This window comes from Aptenodytes forsteri, unplaced genomic scaffold (genome assembly GCF_000699145.1).
Source record: "Aptenodytes forsteri isolate BGI_AS27 unplaced genomic scaffold, ASM69914v1 Scaffold274, whole genome shotgun sequence".
Lineage (NCBI taxonomy): Eukaryota > Metazoa > Chordata > Aves > Sphenisciformes > Spheniscidae > Aptenodytes > Aptenodytes forsteri.
This window is the reverse complement of record NW_008795101.1, coordinates 99054-113424: the sequence shown is the minus strand read 5'-3', so window position 1 is coordinate 113424 and position 14371 is coordinate 99054. Positions and strand designations below refer to the sequence as shown.

The following is a 14371-nucleotide window of genomic DNA, read 5'->3' as shown; positions in this document are numbered from 1 at the left end:
TGGCCATGCATATTGTGTTTCAGTCCTTTTGTGTTGATGTTCTAAGCTTCAGTATAGAAGCTGGCAGCCTGATCTCATTCAGAGGTTAAATCTATGCCTTTTCTCCAAATGAGCATATAAAGAACACTTTTCATCGACCGTTCTTGAAAGTTCCCTTCTCCTTTGCACTAAATTGGTTTTGATAATACTGCAGCAGCCTTTCCCGTTACTCTTTGGTCTCTTTCGTGGTGTTTCTGTCCTTTCTAGAAAGTTGTGTGTTTTTAATAATTATTATAATCCCAGAAGGAGTAAAATGACGTAATACTGAATGGAGACATTTTGTATTGTAAAGTACTGTAATTTTGAGAATTTCAAAATAAGTTTCAAAATGAGAAAATCTTTTCCTGTGCAGACGTGATCTCACAAAATGTTTTCCTTGCAGATCCTGGCTCATCCCCAGGACTTGGATGCACTCAGCTCTTGGTATGTCTGGCAAAGGTAGATGGAGGATCTGAGGGTCGGAAGTGATGGCTCGTACTAGCTAAACCCACCATTGCCTTTTGCTTTTAAAAGATTCAGACAGGAGCTTTTCTGACCCCAGAAGGTGAGAGTTGGAGTCTCTGTTTGCTGATGTCCTTCCACCATCTTGAGGCTGGACCTCTCATAGTATCGGTTACACACATACCTTACGGGACAGGCCGTGCTCTGCAGCTGCTCGGCAGGACGCAGGTGGTCTCGGCTGCTCTCTGTGAGCTTTATTTGCACATTCCTCGGCAGCAGCCGGAGGAGCTGCTGTAATTTGGTTCATCCCTGAAAGCACTGCCTGCCTGTTATGTGTCCTCTAGTGAAACACCCCAAGTTCACTGGTTCCCAGAGAACAGGCTCTGTGTCCATTCTCCTGCAGACCCAGCGTTCCTCCTCTTCCTTCATCCACCTGTGTTTCCAGCACATCCAGGTAACGAACCCCTCTGTCTTGGAGTGCCCAATCTGCTGAGGGTCTCTCTGAGTTTGGCTTTAGTCCTTGCCTCTCTACTGCCTCCCCACCCTGCCAAACGATGCCTGTGCTTGGTGTTGTGCTTTCCTGAGCCTCGTGAGTGGAGCAGGCCGTAAGGATGCCAGCGTTGGCACTGCCCTGCTGAGTGCTCCAGAGGTGCGTGCAGCTGCTTGGCCTGAGCCTTGGCTCTCACTCGTGCGATGGTGAGGGTAGATAGCAGGGAGGAGGCAGGCTCCAAGGTGCCCGTGGCCTTGCAGTGGGTGGTGGTAGTCACACACTATGTCCCTCCACTCCTTTGCTGAACCCAAGTGGATCAGTCCGATGCCCTGCTAGATTGAGACCTGTAATTTCTTGAATTCAAAGCACCATGTGCCATTCCTCCTTCTCTCTAGCTGCAAAGCAGGATGCTTTTCCTTACATGTCCCCTGTTCCCTGACCCTAGGCTGGAAGTTGCTGGTGGCATGAGCAGCAGGGGCCAGCGCCCTGTCTCTCCCAGTAGGATTGCTCCAGCCCTGGGGCCTGGTCTGTGTCCTCCTTTGTCACCTGTCCCAGGGTTCCCATGTAACTCGGTGATATCCCAGCACATCTGGCAGCAGCCTCTCTCTGCCCAGCTGTGGGCCCCTGTGGGCTGGTCCGAGCTGGTCTCTGTTCTGAGCATGAAGGTCTCGTTTGATCACGGGATAAATGTCTTCTGCCACAGCCAGGCTGTGCATCTCTGTTCCCCTCCCTCTGCCAGCCTCCATGCCTGTCTCCTCCCTTCTGTCACATACCCATGGGCACCTTCCCTTTTCCCTGTTGTGCAGGGATGACTCAGCCCCTGGTGCTCCTGGAGGCTCGTAGTGCAGAGAGGCCTCTTCAGCCCAGCTGCAGTTACGGTCCCTGCACAGCAGCAGCATCCTGCTTCAAATCAGCTTGTGCAGTGGAGCTCCCATGCGGGCGCTGCCTCCCTCCGCACACCCCTTCCCTTGGCAGTGAGCGCTGCACCGCTGCTCTGTGCCTTGTCCTGGGTACCCCTTCCTTCAGCCCCTCCCCATTAAACCCTGTATCACCAGGACATTCCCAGTGAAGAAAAACTTGGGGGGTTAGTTTAACCTTCCCAGCCCTGGCTGCCTCCCAGGAGCTTGGTCTTGCGACGTATCTAGTTCTGGCAGGTAAGGAAGAATGTGCACTCCCACACCAAGTTCCTCTAGTAAGGACTTAATGGAGCCAGTGTTTCAGTTAGGAAACCCACTGTTGATCCAAATATGCAACTGTGAAAGCCAGAAGTCCCTGGCTGGGGGCAGCTGGGGCCCAGCCCTGTGCTGCTGCGCAGCCATGGCTTCACTCTCAGCTTTGTTGTCTTTATCGTAGTTGCCAATAATTGGAGTTGTTGCATGTGCCCCTGCAAAACCCAATAGCGACTCTTTGAGTCTTCTCCTCCTTCCCAGAGGAGATGTTCAGCTCGTGGACGTGGGAAATCAGTGTCTCTGACCCACCACGTTCCAGTGTCATGGGGAAACGGGCTGTGCAATTATGTAAATAAAAGTGAGACAAACTTTGGGCTGTTGCGTTGTTACTGGAGGAGATGGGAGGGCCTGAAGAGCCCAGGCTGTCTCCCTGATAGCAGGCCCTGTGTGCTGGCTTCCCAGGGCACCGTGGGCAGCTTTTCTGACCTGCCCCCAGGAGAGCTGGCAGAAGGTTTCATATTTGAGCCAAAGCTGGACAAAACCCAGGGCTTTTTGTCATTTATGGGCAGGTTTCTCTTGTCTGCACACACAAACCTCCCTGGTGTGGGCCAAGCAAGGAGGTGATATTTGGGCCAAGGGAGTCCTTTTGGCCTCTCCAGAGGGTGGGCGTGGGGCTGCACGGAGCAATCCCAGTGCTCCCTGTGGTGCAGCCCCGCAGAGGCTCCTGCAGCTGTCCACTGCTCCAGAGAATTGCCTGACCAGAGTCTGCCCCGCTGCCGGCCGGTCCGCCCCAGCCCTTCGCTCCAGGATGCTGGGAGATGCCAGACCTGTCTGCCAGGCCGTGCCTCCGCCATCAGCCTGTGCTCTTGTCCGAGCCCTGGCGAGGCCTTGGGCTGCTGTGTCCGAGGCTGCAGTGTGCGAGAGCCACCGGCGGCTGCAGGGCAGGAGTGGCTGATCCATGCTGCAGGGCCTCGCTGCGCAGCTGGCTCCGAGAGCCATCTGGGGCCAGCATCGCGGGCAGGGGCTGCAGGGTGGTGTGGGGCAGGATGCCTGCCCAGGGCTGGATCTGGCACCTCGGGGCAGAGACCCAGGCACCCATTGGTCCCTTTTCCAAGGTGTGATGAGGAGCCCCGACACCTCCTGCAGTCCTAGCCCTGCCCTTAGCCCCTGTCCATGGGGTGGGCATTAGACCTGTATTGCAAAGCCTGGTTAGAAAGGCTGTGCTGCTTTTAAAGAGGCGGGGTGGAAATTGTTAAGCTGCGTATTAAAAATGCCATTCAAGACACTGCAAAAACAATGTCTGAACATGTTTCCAAGGCCCTGGACAAGGCCTTAGCCTTGGGCAAGACCTTGGATGAGACCCATATTTCCTGGACAAGCTGGCAAATCAAGAGGGCTCTGGGCTTGTTTATATTAAAAGAAAAAAAGTTTTAGAAGAGAGAGCACCATGTTCCTGGGGAGAAGGCTCACCCCAGTCCTTTAAAATAAAACTGTGCTGCAACACAGCAATCTGCCCAGGACGAGGAGAAGAAAAAGCAGCAGCAGCAGCCAGAACAGCGTAAAAGAAACAGAAAGAGGGCTCGCCATTGGAGAAGGAGACACATTTTAACAGGGACGGCTTTCATTCACGGCTGCTCAGAATAACATATCAAATCTGGGCAGGATTTGTATGAAGCATCTCTGACACAGACCAGCATTGAGAAAAACCTGTTTATTGAGGTGCGTCCACTGCCTGTCACTGCAGCCTTTTCCCCTGGGAACAGGGAGGATCACATAGGTCTGATCAACACCCTGCTTTACCTTTGCTGCCAGGCCAGGCCCCACCTTAATGCTGATGGGACCATGGGCTTTGTGAGTTACCCGCTGGCCTCCATGTCCAGCCACTGACCGATGAGGCAGCACATCGACTGCTGTCCCCACACCTTCGCTTGGTCGCAGCCGTAACGTGCCGTCGACGCGGGTTCTGGGTATGGGACCAAAAACTCCTGGCTCAGATTGTCTCCCTGACACATGCCCCTTAGAGGACCCATATTAGTCTAGCCTTGCTTTTCAAGGGCCTCTGTGTTACTGAAGACTTCCTACCTGCAGTGGCACCAGAATGCAGAGACACTTCTTGCACAAGAAGAGAGCCGAATTTAAACTCCCGTGAGTCTTCATGGGGCAATCCTACATGAAATTGTTATATTTCTCACCAAAATGCTGCAATTATGCAACTCAGGTACCAGACCTTTGATTTTTTTTTTTTTTTTTTTTTTTTTTTGGCACAGCAAAAAGGAACCTTTTCTCACCCTCCAAAACACAAAATTCCAGTGAAGAGGATCCAGGGCACCAATCTGTTGAGAAACCCAGCTTTCCCCCGGTCTCACCCTGCCTGCGTCAGGGTGACTAAGCTGGCTTTCAGAAAGCAATTTCCTTTTCCTGGTTGAGGTAGGTGTTCCTCACCACACAGGACAAGTCCTTTGGGCTGTTTCCCATGACAAGGAGGGTGCTCTGTGCTTCAAAGAGGCCCCTCACATTTCAGGATTGGTTTTGGGGCTCCGCAGGTATGTGCTGATGGCTGGGATCTCTCCACAGGACCTGGGACTCCAGGTACCAGCCAGCTGGTTGGCACACAGCTCAGATGCCTCCTTGGCTATTCTCCACAGAGATGTGAGGACCAGACCCCGTGGCTAGAATGTCATTAAAAGAAAAACTGGGCTAAGCTATGCATGTTTTCAACATCTGAGATTTACTCTCGGATTCCAGAAACCACAGCAATGAGGAATTGCAATTATTTTGCACAGGGCAAAAGAATAAGCTTTTCCATCTTATTCCAAGCCAGTATCAAACTAAGAGATAGTCTTTATATTTCAGGATCACATGTGCTTCTCAGTTTCTTGTCTTAAACAGAGAAGAACAATAGGTGAGAGGGAAAAAAAAAACCCACCCTTGAAATAGGGCACAATCTCCAGCTGCAGTGTTACCTACCACCTCCTATAATCCTACAGAAAGAGAACAGAAATGCCCCAAACTGCTCATTTCTGGGGTGCTTCTGCCCGGGACTCTCTTGGGTAAAAAACCCAAACCAAACAAGCAGAGGTGTCCTGGGTGGCACCAAATAGACTCTCTTCCTAAAAGTCACAAGCAGCTTCACTGCCAGAAGCGGCCCCTGCCATCCGATATGTTGATACTTCATTTTTAAGAGTTTTCCCTCCTAAAGTAGGCAGACACAGACTACAAACCTGTCACCTTCAGTTCCAGCTGGGCATCTTCATTTCTGATGCCACTTCAAACCAAGCAGGTGAAATCCCTCCTCAGAGGGTCAGACGGCAGAAGGTCTCGAATCTGCACAGCCCTGGCCGATGCGGCGCCTCAGCAGCTCTGTGCTGCCTCGGCACCCTGGCTTCTGCTCCCTAATCCCAATCCTTCCCCTTGCAGTAGCCACACACAAGTGACGAGTGTGGCATCCGGAGCCAGGTCACCTCCGAGCACCAAGCACTCATCCCCAGGGAAAGGCAGCAGGGCAGCCTCCCTCCGTCAGTGAGGACCAGGGGGATCAGATCCCAGCACTGCAAACTCGGCGGGGGAATGGGAACGGAGGGGACTAAGAGGAGAAGAGAGAAATGTTTAATTAGAAGCAAACCTCCAAAGCGGTTGGAGGCAGGTGCATGCAATGTCTTTTCGCAGATGCAAACTGTGAGCTATGAGGAGGTACAGGAGGAGATGTTAGAGAGTGCAGGGCTGGACCCAGACCCTAGCAAGGAGGCGCTGGCCGTTATGGATTCAGGAGGGGCCTGCAGTGAAGTTCCTCACTGAGGGAGCCTGTGCCACCTCCTGCAGCATCTCAGCAGGGTTTTGCTCCTTTGTGGTTGCCCAGGGACATAACCGGGCTCTGGCCTCCACACCGTTATGGATTAATACAAAGCGCTCAATCTCTGACACGGAAAATATTTGCTTGGAGTGACACTGGGAGGATTTTGCTCATGTGCCTGCCCTGCCTTTAATAGAGAGGTGATAAACCCTTTCAGTGAAGGGCTTTTGGCTCAGTAATTCACTCACCTGCCTGGTCTGCTGGGAGACCAGTGCGTACGGACAAATGGTCCATGCATCCGGGTGGCAGGGGAACGAGCAGATTAAAGAGGCAAAGAAATCTGTTTAAATGTCTTTAAATCCCTACAAAAAGGCCGTCAATGACATGCATGCTGATTCACGCAAATACTCTCAGCACTTCTGATAGTTAAATGCATCCAACCAGCTGCCTGAGCTCAAAATAAATGGGGTGGGGGGTGGAACAACACACCCAAAAGCAATAATCCTGGGGTTAACCTGGGCTGAGAACCATCACTCCCCAGGACCGTGAATCACTGCATTGGGTGGAAAGTGGAGCACGAAGGGAAACGTTGCTGAAAGATGCGGCTGATCTGAAATGAGCTGCAAGCATCGTCGTGGAGAGTCCTACCTGCCTCCTGCTTCTGAACATGAAGCATTATGAAGTACATAATGAGGCAATAGAAAAATGAAAGAAACTTCATCTTTGCAACTGTATGACCTACAAAGGAGGAAAAGGCAAGGAGGGAAAAAACCAAACCATTGTGGGCAATGTAGGAGGAACAGGAAAAAAGGGAGCTGGTCTGTAGAAAAGGGGTTTGAAGAGTGTTAGCTGGGTGACCGATGGAGGAAAATCCTGCTAAGGACAGCAGGGCTCCTTCTGGGTTAAAGTCAACCAGATCTAAACACCAGACCCCCCTTTAATTTAAATAAGGGCAGGATGGAAGGACAGTTGTGGGGGGATGTGCTTCCTCTGGCCGTGCTGTGCCACCCGGGGTCCCCCAGCTGGGGGTGTCCCAGAGCCACCCGGGGGACCTGCAGCTGCCTGGGGGTCCCAGACTCCTCAAGGGTCCCGCCGCTGACCAGGTCTCGTCCCGGCAGCCGCACTCGCTCCGTTCCCGATACCGAAAGCGAAACAGCCCGAGCGCCTCGCCTCTCCACAGCACCCGCCGCGCCCCGGCCATGGCGGCAGCCGAGGAGCTCCGGGAGGAAGCGATTTGCTCCATTTGCCTGGATTTCTTCTGCGCTCCGGTGATGCTGGACTGCGGGCACAACTTCTGCCGAGCCTGCATCTCCCTGTGCTGGGCCCGGGCCGCCACCCCCTCCTGCCCCCAGTGCCGGGAGACCTTCCCCGGCCGCGGCCTCCGGCCCAACCGGCCGCTGGGCAACATCGCGGAGAGGCTGAAGCAGCTGGACCAACCCGGGGGGGACGAGGTGAGGCTGCCGGGAGGCCTCCGTGCACCTTTCTAGGCCATTTCTTCACGTTGCTGAGGGAAGGCTGCCTTCGCCACGCTAATGACCTCTTTTACCGAGGCGCTTTGTCATGACGTGCGAGGGCTGGGGGTTACGCTGCGTGCAGTCCCTGTGCTGCGTAGCTTTTTACATCTGTCTGCTCACGGCTTTCTAAGGCATTCTTTGCAAATGCGATTTTTTTATATACCTGTTGGGAAGCTTTCCAGTCTGTGGTTTGCAAAAGCCCACGCTCTCTGCAAGGAGTCAATGCTGTAACTGCACCCTCTATGCTTTCTTTTGTTTGTTTTTTTAACCAATGTCTTCCTGTTGCTGCAGTTTCCCTTTTCCATGCTTTGTGGCTTGACATAACATTTATCAAGTTTTCATAAGGGTAAGGGGAGTCTGTCCTTAGTACCGTCTTGTGCAGTTTACATATATGACGTTATAATTTCCTGCTCTGGTGGCCCCTCCAGTGTCCCTCGGTGTGTTGCTGTCTGCCAGACCAAGGTGGTGATAGTGACTGTTATCAGTCTTTAATATTATTTTGATTTTTGGCATCTGACTCCATAGGGATTCTATCCAGGCAGGTGGGTTGTGGTTCCGCTCCAGCTGCCACTGCTGAGCTCCTCACTCGCATCACTTGCACCAGTCCCTCCAGGAGCTGGTTTTGGGGACGCACACCCTCCCAGACACAGTGGCTGGCATCCAGGACCCCCTCCTGCTCCAGCAGCTGCACTGAGACCCCACTGACTCCAGGAGCTGAGAGCACAGCCCTGGGGTGCCTGCACCCCACATCTGACTGCAGTAGCTGCCACCAAATCCACTTGCGCTGGTCCCCCCAGTAACTAGCACTTCGCCCGTGCGGCACTCGCACCCATGGGATACAGAGAGATCATGCAAAAAGATAGTTAAGAAAGGATTTAGTGAGAAGGTAGGACAGACTGTGGTGATCAGGTGCGGGGCGGGGTCAGGCAAGCGCACTGACCAGCTCCGTTTTACCCATGACCAGTCCCTTTTATACCCCTATCTGCCTATTCCTCCTTGGTTCCTCCCCAGTACCCTTCCCCTGCATGTTCCCTCGCTGCTTTTCACAGTCACACCGGCCCCTGCGAGCACCCTGGACCCACAGGGCCAGAGGCTGACTCTGTGCCAGAGGCTGCTTACGTCCAACCCAGGGAACAGACTATTTTATGGACACAAGGCGTACGTGTGGGTGGTGAGGAGCTCCTAAAGGATGTCTCTTCTTCCAGGAGCAAATCCAGTTGCAACTGGAGAGCCTCAGGAGAGAGAAAGGAGAACTGGAGAAACGGGAAAGGAAGGAGCAATGGATCTGCCAGGACTATCTGGTAGGTGCATGGTGCTACCGGGAAGAAGTTCGTTTGGGGAGGGTGAAGAAAGGTTGATTCTTGGCCTTTGGAGTTGGGAGATTGAATTGTTGTGTCCAGCTGTTGGTGCACAATAAGCACCCTCGGAATCACAGTCACGCTCCACACCAGAAAGTAAAAGCTGTGGATGCTTTTAATTGCTGCCTGTCCCCTTCCGTGGTCCCACCCTCCCTTGAGAGGATTGTTTCTGCTTGTAAAGGAAAAAGTGAAGGCGGAGAGGCAGAAGATTGTGCCTGAATTTAAGCAGCTGCGACAGTACCTGGAGGAACAAGAGTGCCTGCTGCTGGCTCGGCTGGGAGAGCTGGAGAAGCAGATTAAAACAAGATTGAAAGAAAATGCTGCTAAATTCTCCAAGAAGATTATTTATCTGGATGGCCTGATCAAGGAGAAGGAGTGTCGGCTGTCAGGACACGAGTCCCTGCAGGTGAGGTCTGCTGAAACACCAGCGCTGTCTTGGCAAACAGCATGTGAGGCACCAGCAAATCAGAAACACGTGATGGGCTAATCTTACCTTAATTATCTTACTTATTAATCTTACCTTGCTGGTGTGTCCGTTCACTGTGTAAGGGGAATGTGAGGAATGTGTGTGCAGGATAAGTAACACTGAGCTGCTTCTCTTCTCTCATCTAGGACGCTGGTGACGTTTTGAGCAGGTATGTATTGCTTTCTCCTTTACATCACACTGCTACTTTAGGGTTGCAAAGATTCCTGCCCCAGAACAAAGCTGGATACCTCAAATACCAGGGGTACCCCATTGATGTTTATATTTCAGTTTTCCAGAGGCTGATGAACTAGTATGAGTCTACCAAGAAAGTCTATACCTGGGGAAATATTTGAGGAGGACATTTCATTTCTAAGGTCTCTGGTTGGTTTCTCCATGACTGATGCATAGTGACACTAAGGCATAGAGACCAGGGCATAGTGCCCTTGGCTCAGGGCTTCAGCACTTGGCTGTGATGCAAGTTTGCTCTGAAGGGACAGAGTGACTGGGGGCACCAGGACCATCACTTGTAATAGAAATTTAAATGGCAATTAGAGCATCAGGACAGAGTAGTGACCTTGCCAATCAGACCTGCTGTCTCTACTCTCGTTGATGCTCTTATGTAAATAAAAAAAAAAAAAAAAAAAAAAGGAGTGGACTTTCTGGGGGGTATTGATTCAGCTGGAAAGTGGCCTCTAGCAGCTGGCACTAACAGGAGACTGAGTTAAAGGAGGAATATAAATGCTGTGGCTTGTACAACTCCAGGTGTGAGAGGGCAAAACTCCAGCAAAAGGAGCAGATGAGTCACGAGCTGAAGAAGGGGCCCATCAGCTGCTCAGAAACAGCTCCCACGCTAGAGGAGGTGGCAAGAAAACCCCGAGGTACAAAGAAGGGATCTCAGAGGAGAACAGAGAAGCATCCCGGGGGGTGGGAAGAAGAGGGTAGTCAATGCCCTGCAGAAGGGATAAAAAGCTGAAAATCCTTGTGTAACATGCCCTGCCCTGGGGACACACTGGAGAGGTGTCCCAGCTAAAGTGGGAGGGTGTTCCCTTTCCTTCCCTCTCCCACCACCCCTGGTTCTCTCTTGATCTCCCTTGGCTTTTATTTTTCTCCAAAAGAATAGTCAACATTAGTGTTGATTCACATCATCAGCTGGTGGAGCCCACTAATAAATTCCTGCGCATGTGAACCTGTTTCAACACCCTTTGTGCAACACCTGACTTGGATGCTGCCACAGCTCTTTCTGCTCTAGATCTGTGCTCCAGACCTGCTCCGTGGTTGGAAGTGGGTCAGGAATGTGAACAAGTCCCAGATGTCCCAATATGCCCAAATGATTCTCCGCTCATGCTTTCCTAATGAGGAGGCTCATCCCCAAAGAAGTGATTGAGATGACTGTCAGGCAGAGTCTGGCATCGTGCAGAATAACTGAGGCTGAAAAAGACCTCTGGAGGTCATCTAGTCCAAACCTCTGTTCAAAGCAGGTACCACTAGGTGGGATTCCTCAGTGTTTTCTCCAGTTGAGTTCTGAATATCTCTGAAGACAAAGATCCTACAACTCCTCAAACCATCTTGGTGACCCTCTAGACGTGCTGCAGTATGTCCGTGTCCATCTCATGTTAGGTAGCCCCAGAGTCTTTTTTGCTCCTGCTGCTTTAGGTTTCTTCCTTCCTGCTTCAACTGGAGAAGCCGGCAGGCACAGCAAGCAGCGTGTGCACTGGGGAAGGAAGGGTGCAGTATCTCTGCCCACCACCTCCCTGCTGGTCTCCACAAACCACCTCCCAGTGTTGGCGGTGTTATCCGGACGTCAGAGGTGACCTCCGGGCTCCATCTCTCTTTCAGATGCTTTGACAACTGACACAGGGGAGGGGATGGAGGAATCACAGGGACCATACTCAAAAGGTGAGTTCTGCTAGGGAGCCTCCTCCAATTAACCCTGGTTGCAAGGGATGCAACACATGTTTTGGGGGACAGTGAATCTTCACATGCCTTGGCTCAGGGCACAGAGCTGATCCCCATTTTGAGCTAGGCACCTTCTGGAAGAAAAGTATTGCCAGGCTTCCTCCCAAGCCAGGACCAAACATGGACCCAGCATGGTGAAACTGTTCCCAGGACTGGTCTCTACCCCTTGTTCTTTGACCTGCCTTCTCTCTTGTAGTGAATGTGACTCTGGATCCAGACACAGCTCAGTCCCGGCTCGTCTTGTCAGAAGATCAGAGAAGTGTGATGCAGGGAGCCACACAGCAGAGCTGGCTTGACAACCCACAGCGATTTGATCCGTGGCCTTGTGTGCTGGGCTGCGAGGGATTCAACTCAGGGCGACGATGCTGGGAGGTGGAGGTGGGCTGTGGGTCATGCTGGGCTGTGGGGGTGGCCCTGGAGTCCGTGAAGAGGAAGGGACCGATTGACATGAGCCCTGTGGGGGGCATCTGGGCGGTGGGGCGATATAAGGAGAAGTTCCAGGCTCTCACTTCCCCATCTCCCACCCCTGTCCTCCACAGCACAGTCCCCCGGAGGGTGCGGGTCTGTCTGGACCATGCAGGGGGGCGGGTGATGTTTGTTAACGTGGACAGCGAGGCTGTGATTTTCACTTTCCCGCAAGCCATGTTTGTGGGGGAGCGAATCCACCCCTGGTTCTGGGTGGGTAAGGGGTCCCAGCTCAAACTGTGTCCTGAGACCTGAGGAGGTGTGTCGCTCCAAGGAGGCTCTGCTGTGGCCACCCTGCCCTCCTGCATCCCCATCTGGCTAGTCCTTGGGGACTCCCATCTGCTTAGAGATCTTCTGCCATCTCCATCTACAAACCTTCTGCTGTGAGCCTCAGAGGCTGTTGGAGTCCTGTCTGCCTGCCCGCGGAGAGTAGGAATTGCCTTGCTGGGAGCAGAGATCTGTGGGCTTCCCCAACCTTGGCCCTACCACAGTGGGAGAGGCTTAGAACAGGGCTCTGGGTGAAGAATGGCCGTTTCTGGGGACACACTTTATTTACAGGAGCCATGAGGGGGATTGAGGGGCATAGCAGTGGCATTGGAGTGCCTAGTGATGGTATATTTTTACTTGAGGAAATAGGCAGATGGGCAAGGAGGATGAAACCTTGCTCAGCAGCCCACCTGGCCACGGGGTGATGCTCTGTAGCCCCGAAGCCTGGGCAGCCTCCATGTATTAGTTGCTGTGGTTGGCCTGATTTGATTCTTGTGTTAACTCAAGAAAACACAAGTAAATATTCATCTTTTTGGGAGGTGCTAGTAGGATTTACTTCTTCAAATAGTTTTGTGGGTGGAATTATAATCACTGCTTTTTAACAAATCAGTGTACCCGATAGTTCTTCAATGTTTGACTATTCAATTTGTTTCTCTGGTTGTGATGAGGCTCTTGGAAAGAAAATTTAGAGGTTTAGATCTTCTCCAGCCAAAGAACTAATACCATGAATTTGCTGAAGTTTAGGAAGAGGCTGTAGGAATTGCTGGTTTGAGACTTGCTGTTTTGTAGAACTGCCAGGATTTGTGGCATTGCATGGTAGAAGTGAAAAATATGAATAACCAAAGTTATATAAACAATCAAAGTTCAAATGCTGGTCAAACAAATGTGAAACTAAACCCCATCACACAAGACCTTGCTGACAGATAAGAAAGGCTTCAAACACGTTGGCTCCATCTACTTCTGTTGAAAAAGCTGACCTGTGAAAGGGAGGTTGGGGGCTGGAGTGGAGGGGAGGGATTCCGGTGAAGAGAAGCAATGCTACAACACAAACTCTGCCTAGGATGCTTAATACAACCTCTGGAAAGGGGGACTGTGAAAAAGCATCTGTGAAAGTCATAGCTTGCTCAAGGGTGAAGCCCACCCCTTGTCCTTGCTCTGTGGCCAGAAGCCCATGGTGACCTGCTGGGTTTGGCTGTGGTGCTGCTGCAGGGTTTGATTCCAGCTCTTCCCAGACATGAACCCAGCTGCCTTTGTGCTCTGGCTGTGGGATCTCGCCTTCCTCCCAGTGTGCTCGTGGAAATGCAGAGCCATGGCCCCGGCAAGGGTAAGCTCTCCCTCCTCCTGCGTGGGCACAACGTCAGCTTTGGCACCAGGAGCTGAGGACATGCTGGCAGCAAGGTGTGGGCAGCCACTTGGAGACCTTGTCCATTCCTACCAGGATTTGCCCTCTTCTGTGGTCTGTCAGGAGCATGAGTTTTGGGATTGACTCCTTGGATGGTCCCCTGGATTGCTTTGCTGGATTGCTGGTCCCACAGATGTGCAGAGCCCAGGTGCAACAGGATGTCACCTGTCCCTGTACAGTGCCAGAGAGGTTGGTGAGCCCATCCCCTAGTGCCAGGGCAGGATATCTGAGCCTGACCTGGTGCTGCATCTCTTTCCAGCTACTGGAGTAGACCAGGGAGACTAGTGCTGTTGCCTGTGCCCAGCTGCCACCACAAAGGTTACAACTGAGTTAGAATCATAGAATAGAATCATTAAGGTTGGAAAAGACCTCTAAGATCATCGAGTCCAACCATCAACCCAACCCCACCATGCCCACTAAACCATGTCCCTAAGCGCCTCATCTACACGTCTTTTAAATACTTCCAGGGATGGTGACTCAACCCCTTCCCTGGGCAGCCTCTTCCAATGTTTAACCACTCTTTCAGTAAAGACATTTTTCCTCACATCCAATCTAAACCTCCCCTGGCGCAACTTGAGGCCATTTCCTCTCGTCCTGTCGCTTGTTACTTGGGAGAAGAGACCGACCCCCACCTCGCTACAACCTCCTTTCAGGGAGTTGTAGAGAGCGATGAGGTCTCCCCTCAGCCTCCTTTTCTCCAGACCAAACAACCCCAGTTCCCTCAGCCGCTCCTCATCAGACTTGTTCTCCAGACCCCTCACCAGCCTCGTTGCCCTTCTCTGGACACGCTCCAGCACCTCAACGTCCTTCTTGTAGTGAGGGGCCCAAAACTGAACACAGTATTCGAGGTGCGGCCTCACCAGGGCCGAGTACAGGGGCACGATCACTCCCCTACTCCTGCTGGCCACACTATTTCTGATACAGGCCAGGATGCCATTGGCCTTCTTGGCCGCCTGGGCACACTGCCGGCTCATGTTCAGCCGGCTGTCAACCAGCACCCCCAGGTCCTTTTCC

At 52.3% G+C, this 14371-nt stretch overlaps 2 protein-coding genes across 2 annotated transcripts; both read left to right on the top strand.

Moving 5' to 3' along the window:
- The first annotated feature begins 7128 nt into the window (after positions 1-7128).
- LOC103897098 (E3 ubiquitin-protein ligase TRIM11-like) lies at positions 7129-9892 on the top strand. Its single transcript, XM_009277067.2, has 3 exons — positions 7129-7380; positions 8649-8744; positions 8983-9892. The coding sequence occupies exons 1-3, from the start codon at positions 7129-7131 to the stop codon at positions 9286-9288; spliced, it is 654 nt and encodes a 217-aa protein (XP_009275342.2). The 3' UTR covers positions 9289-9892.
- On the top strand, positions 9891-13741 carry LOC103897097 (butyrophilin subfamily 1 member A1). Its single transcript, XM_019471481.1, has 3 exons — positions 9891-10145; positions 11104-11163; positions 11420-13741. Exons 1-3 carry the CDS (start codon positions 10064-10066, stop codon positions 11941-11943), a joined length of 666 nt encoding a protein of 221 aa, XP_019327026.1. The 5' UTR covers positions 9891-10063; the 3' UTR covers positions 11944-13741.
- The last annotated feature ends 630 nt before the right edge of the window (positions 13742-14371 follow it).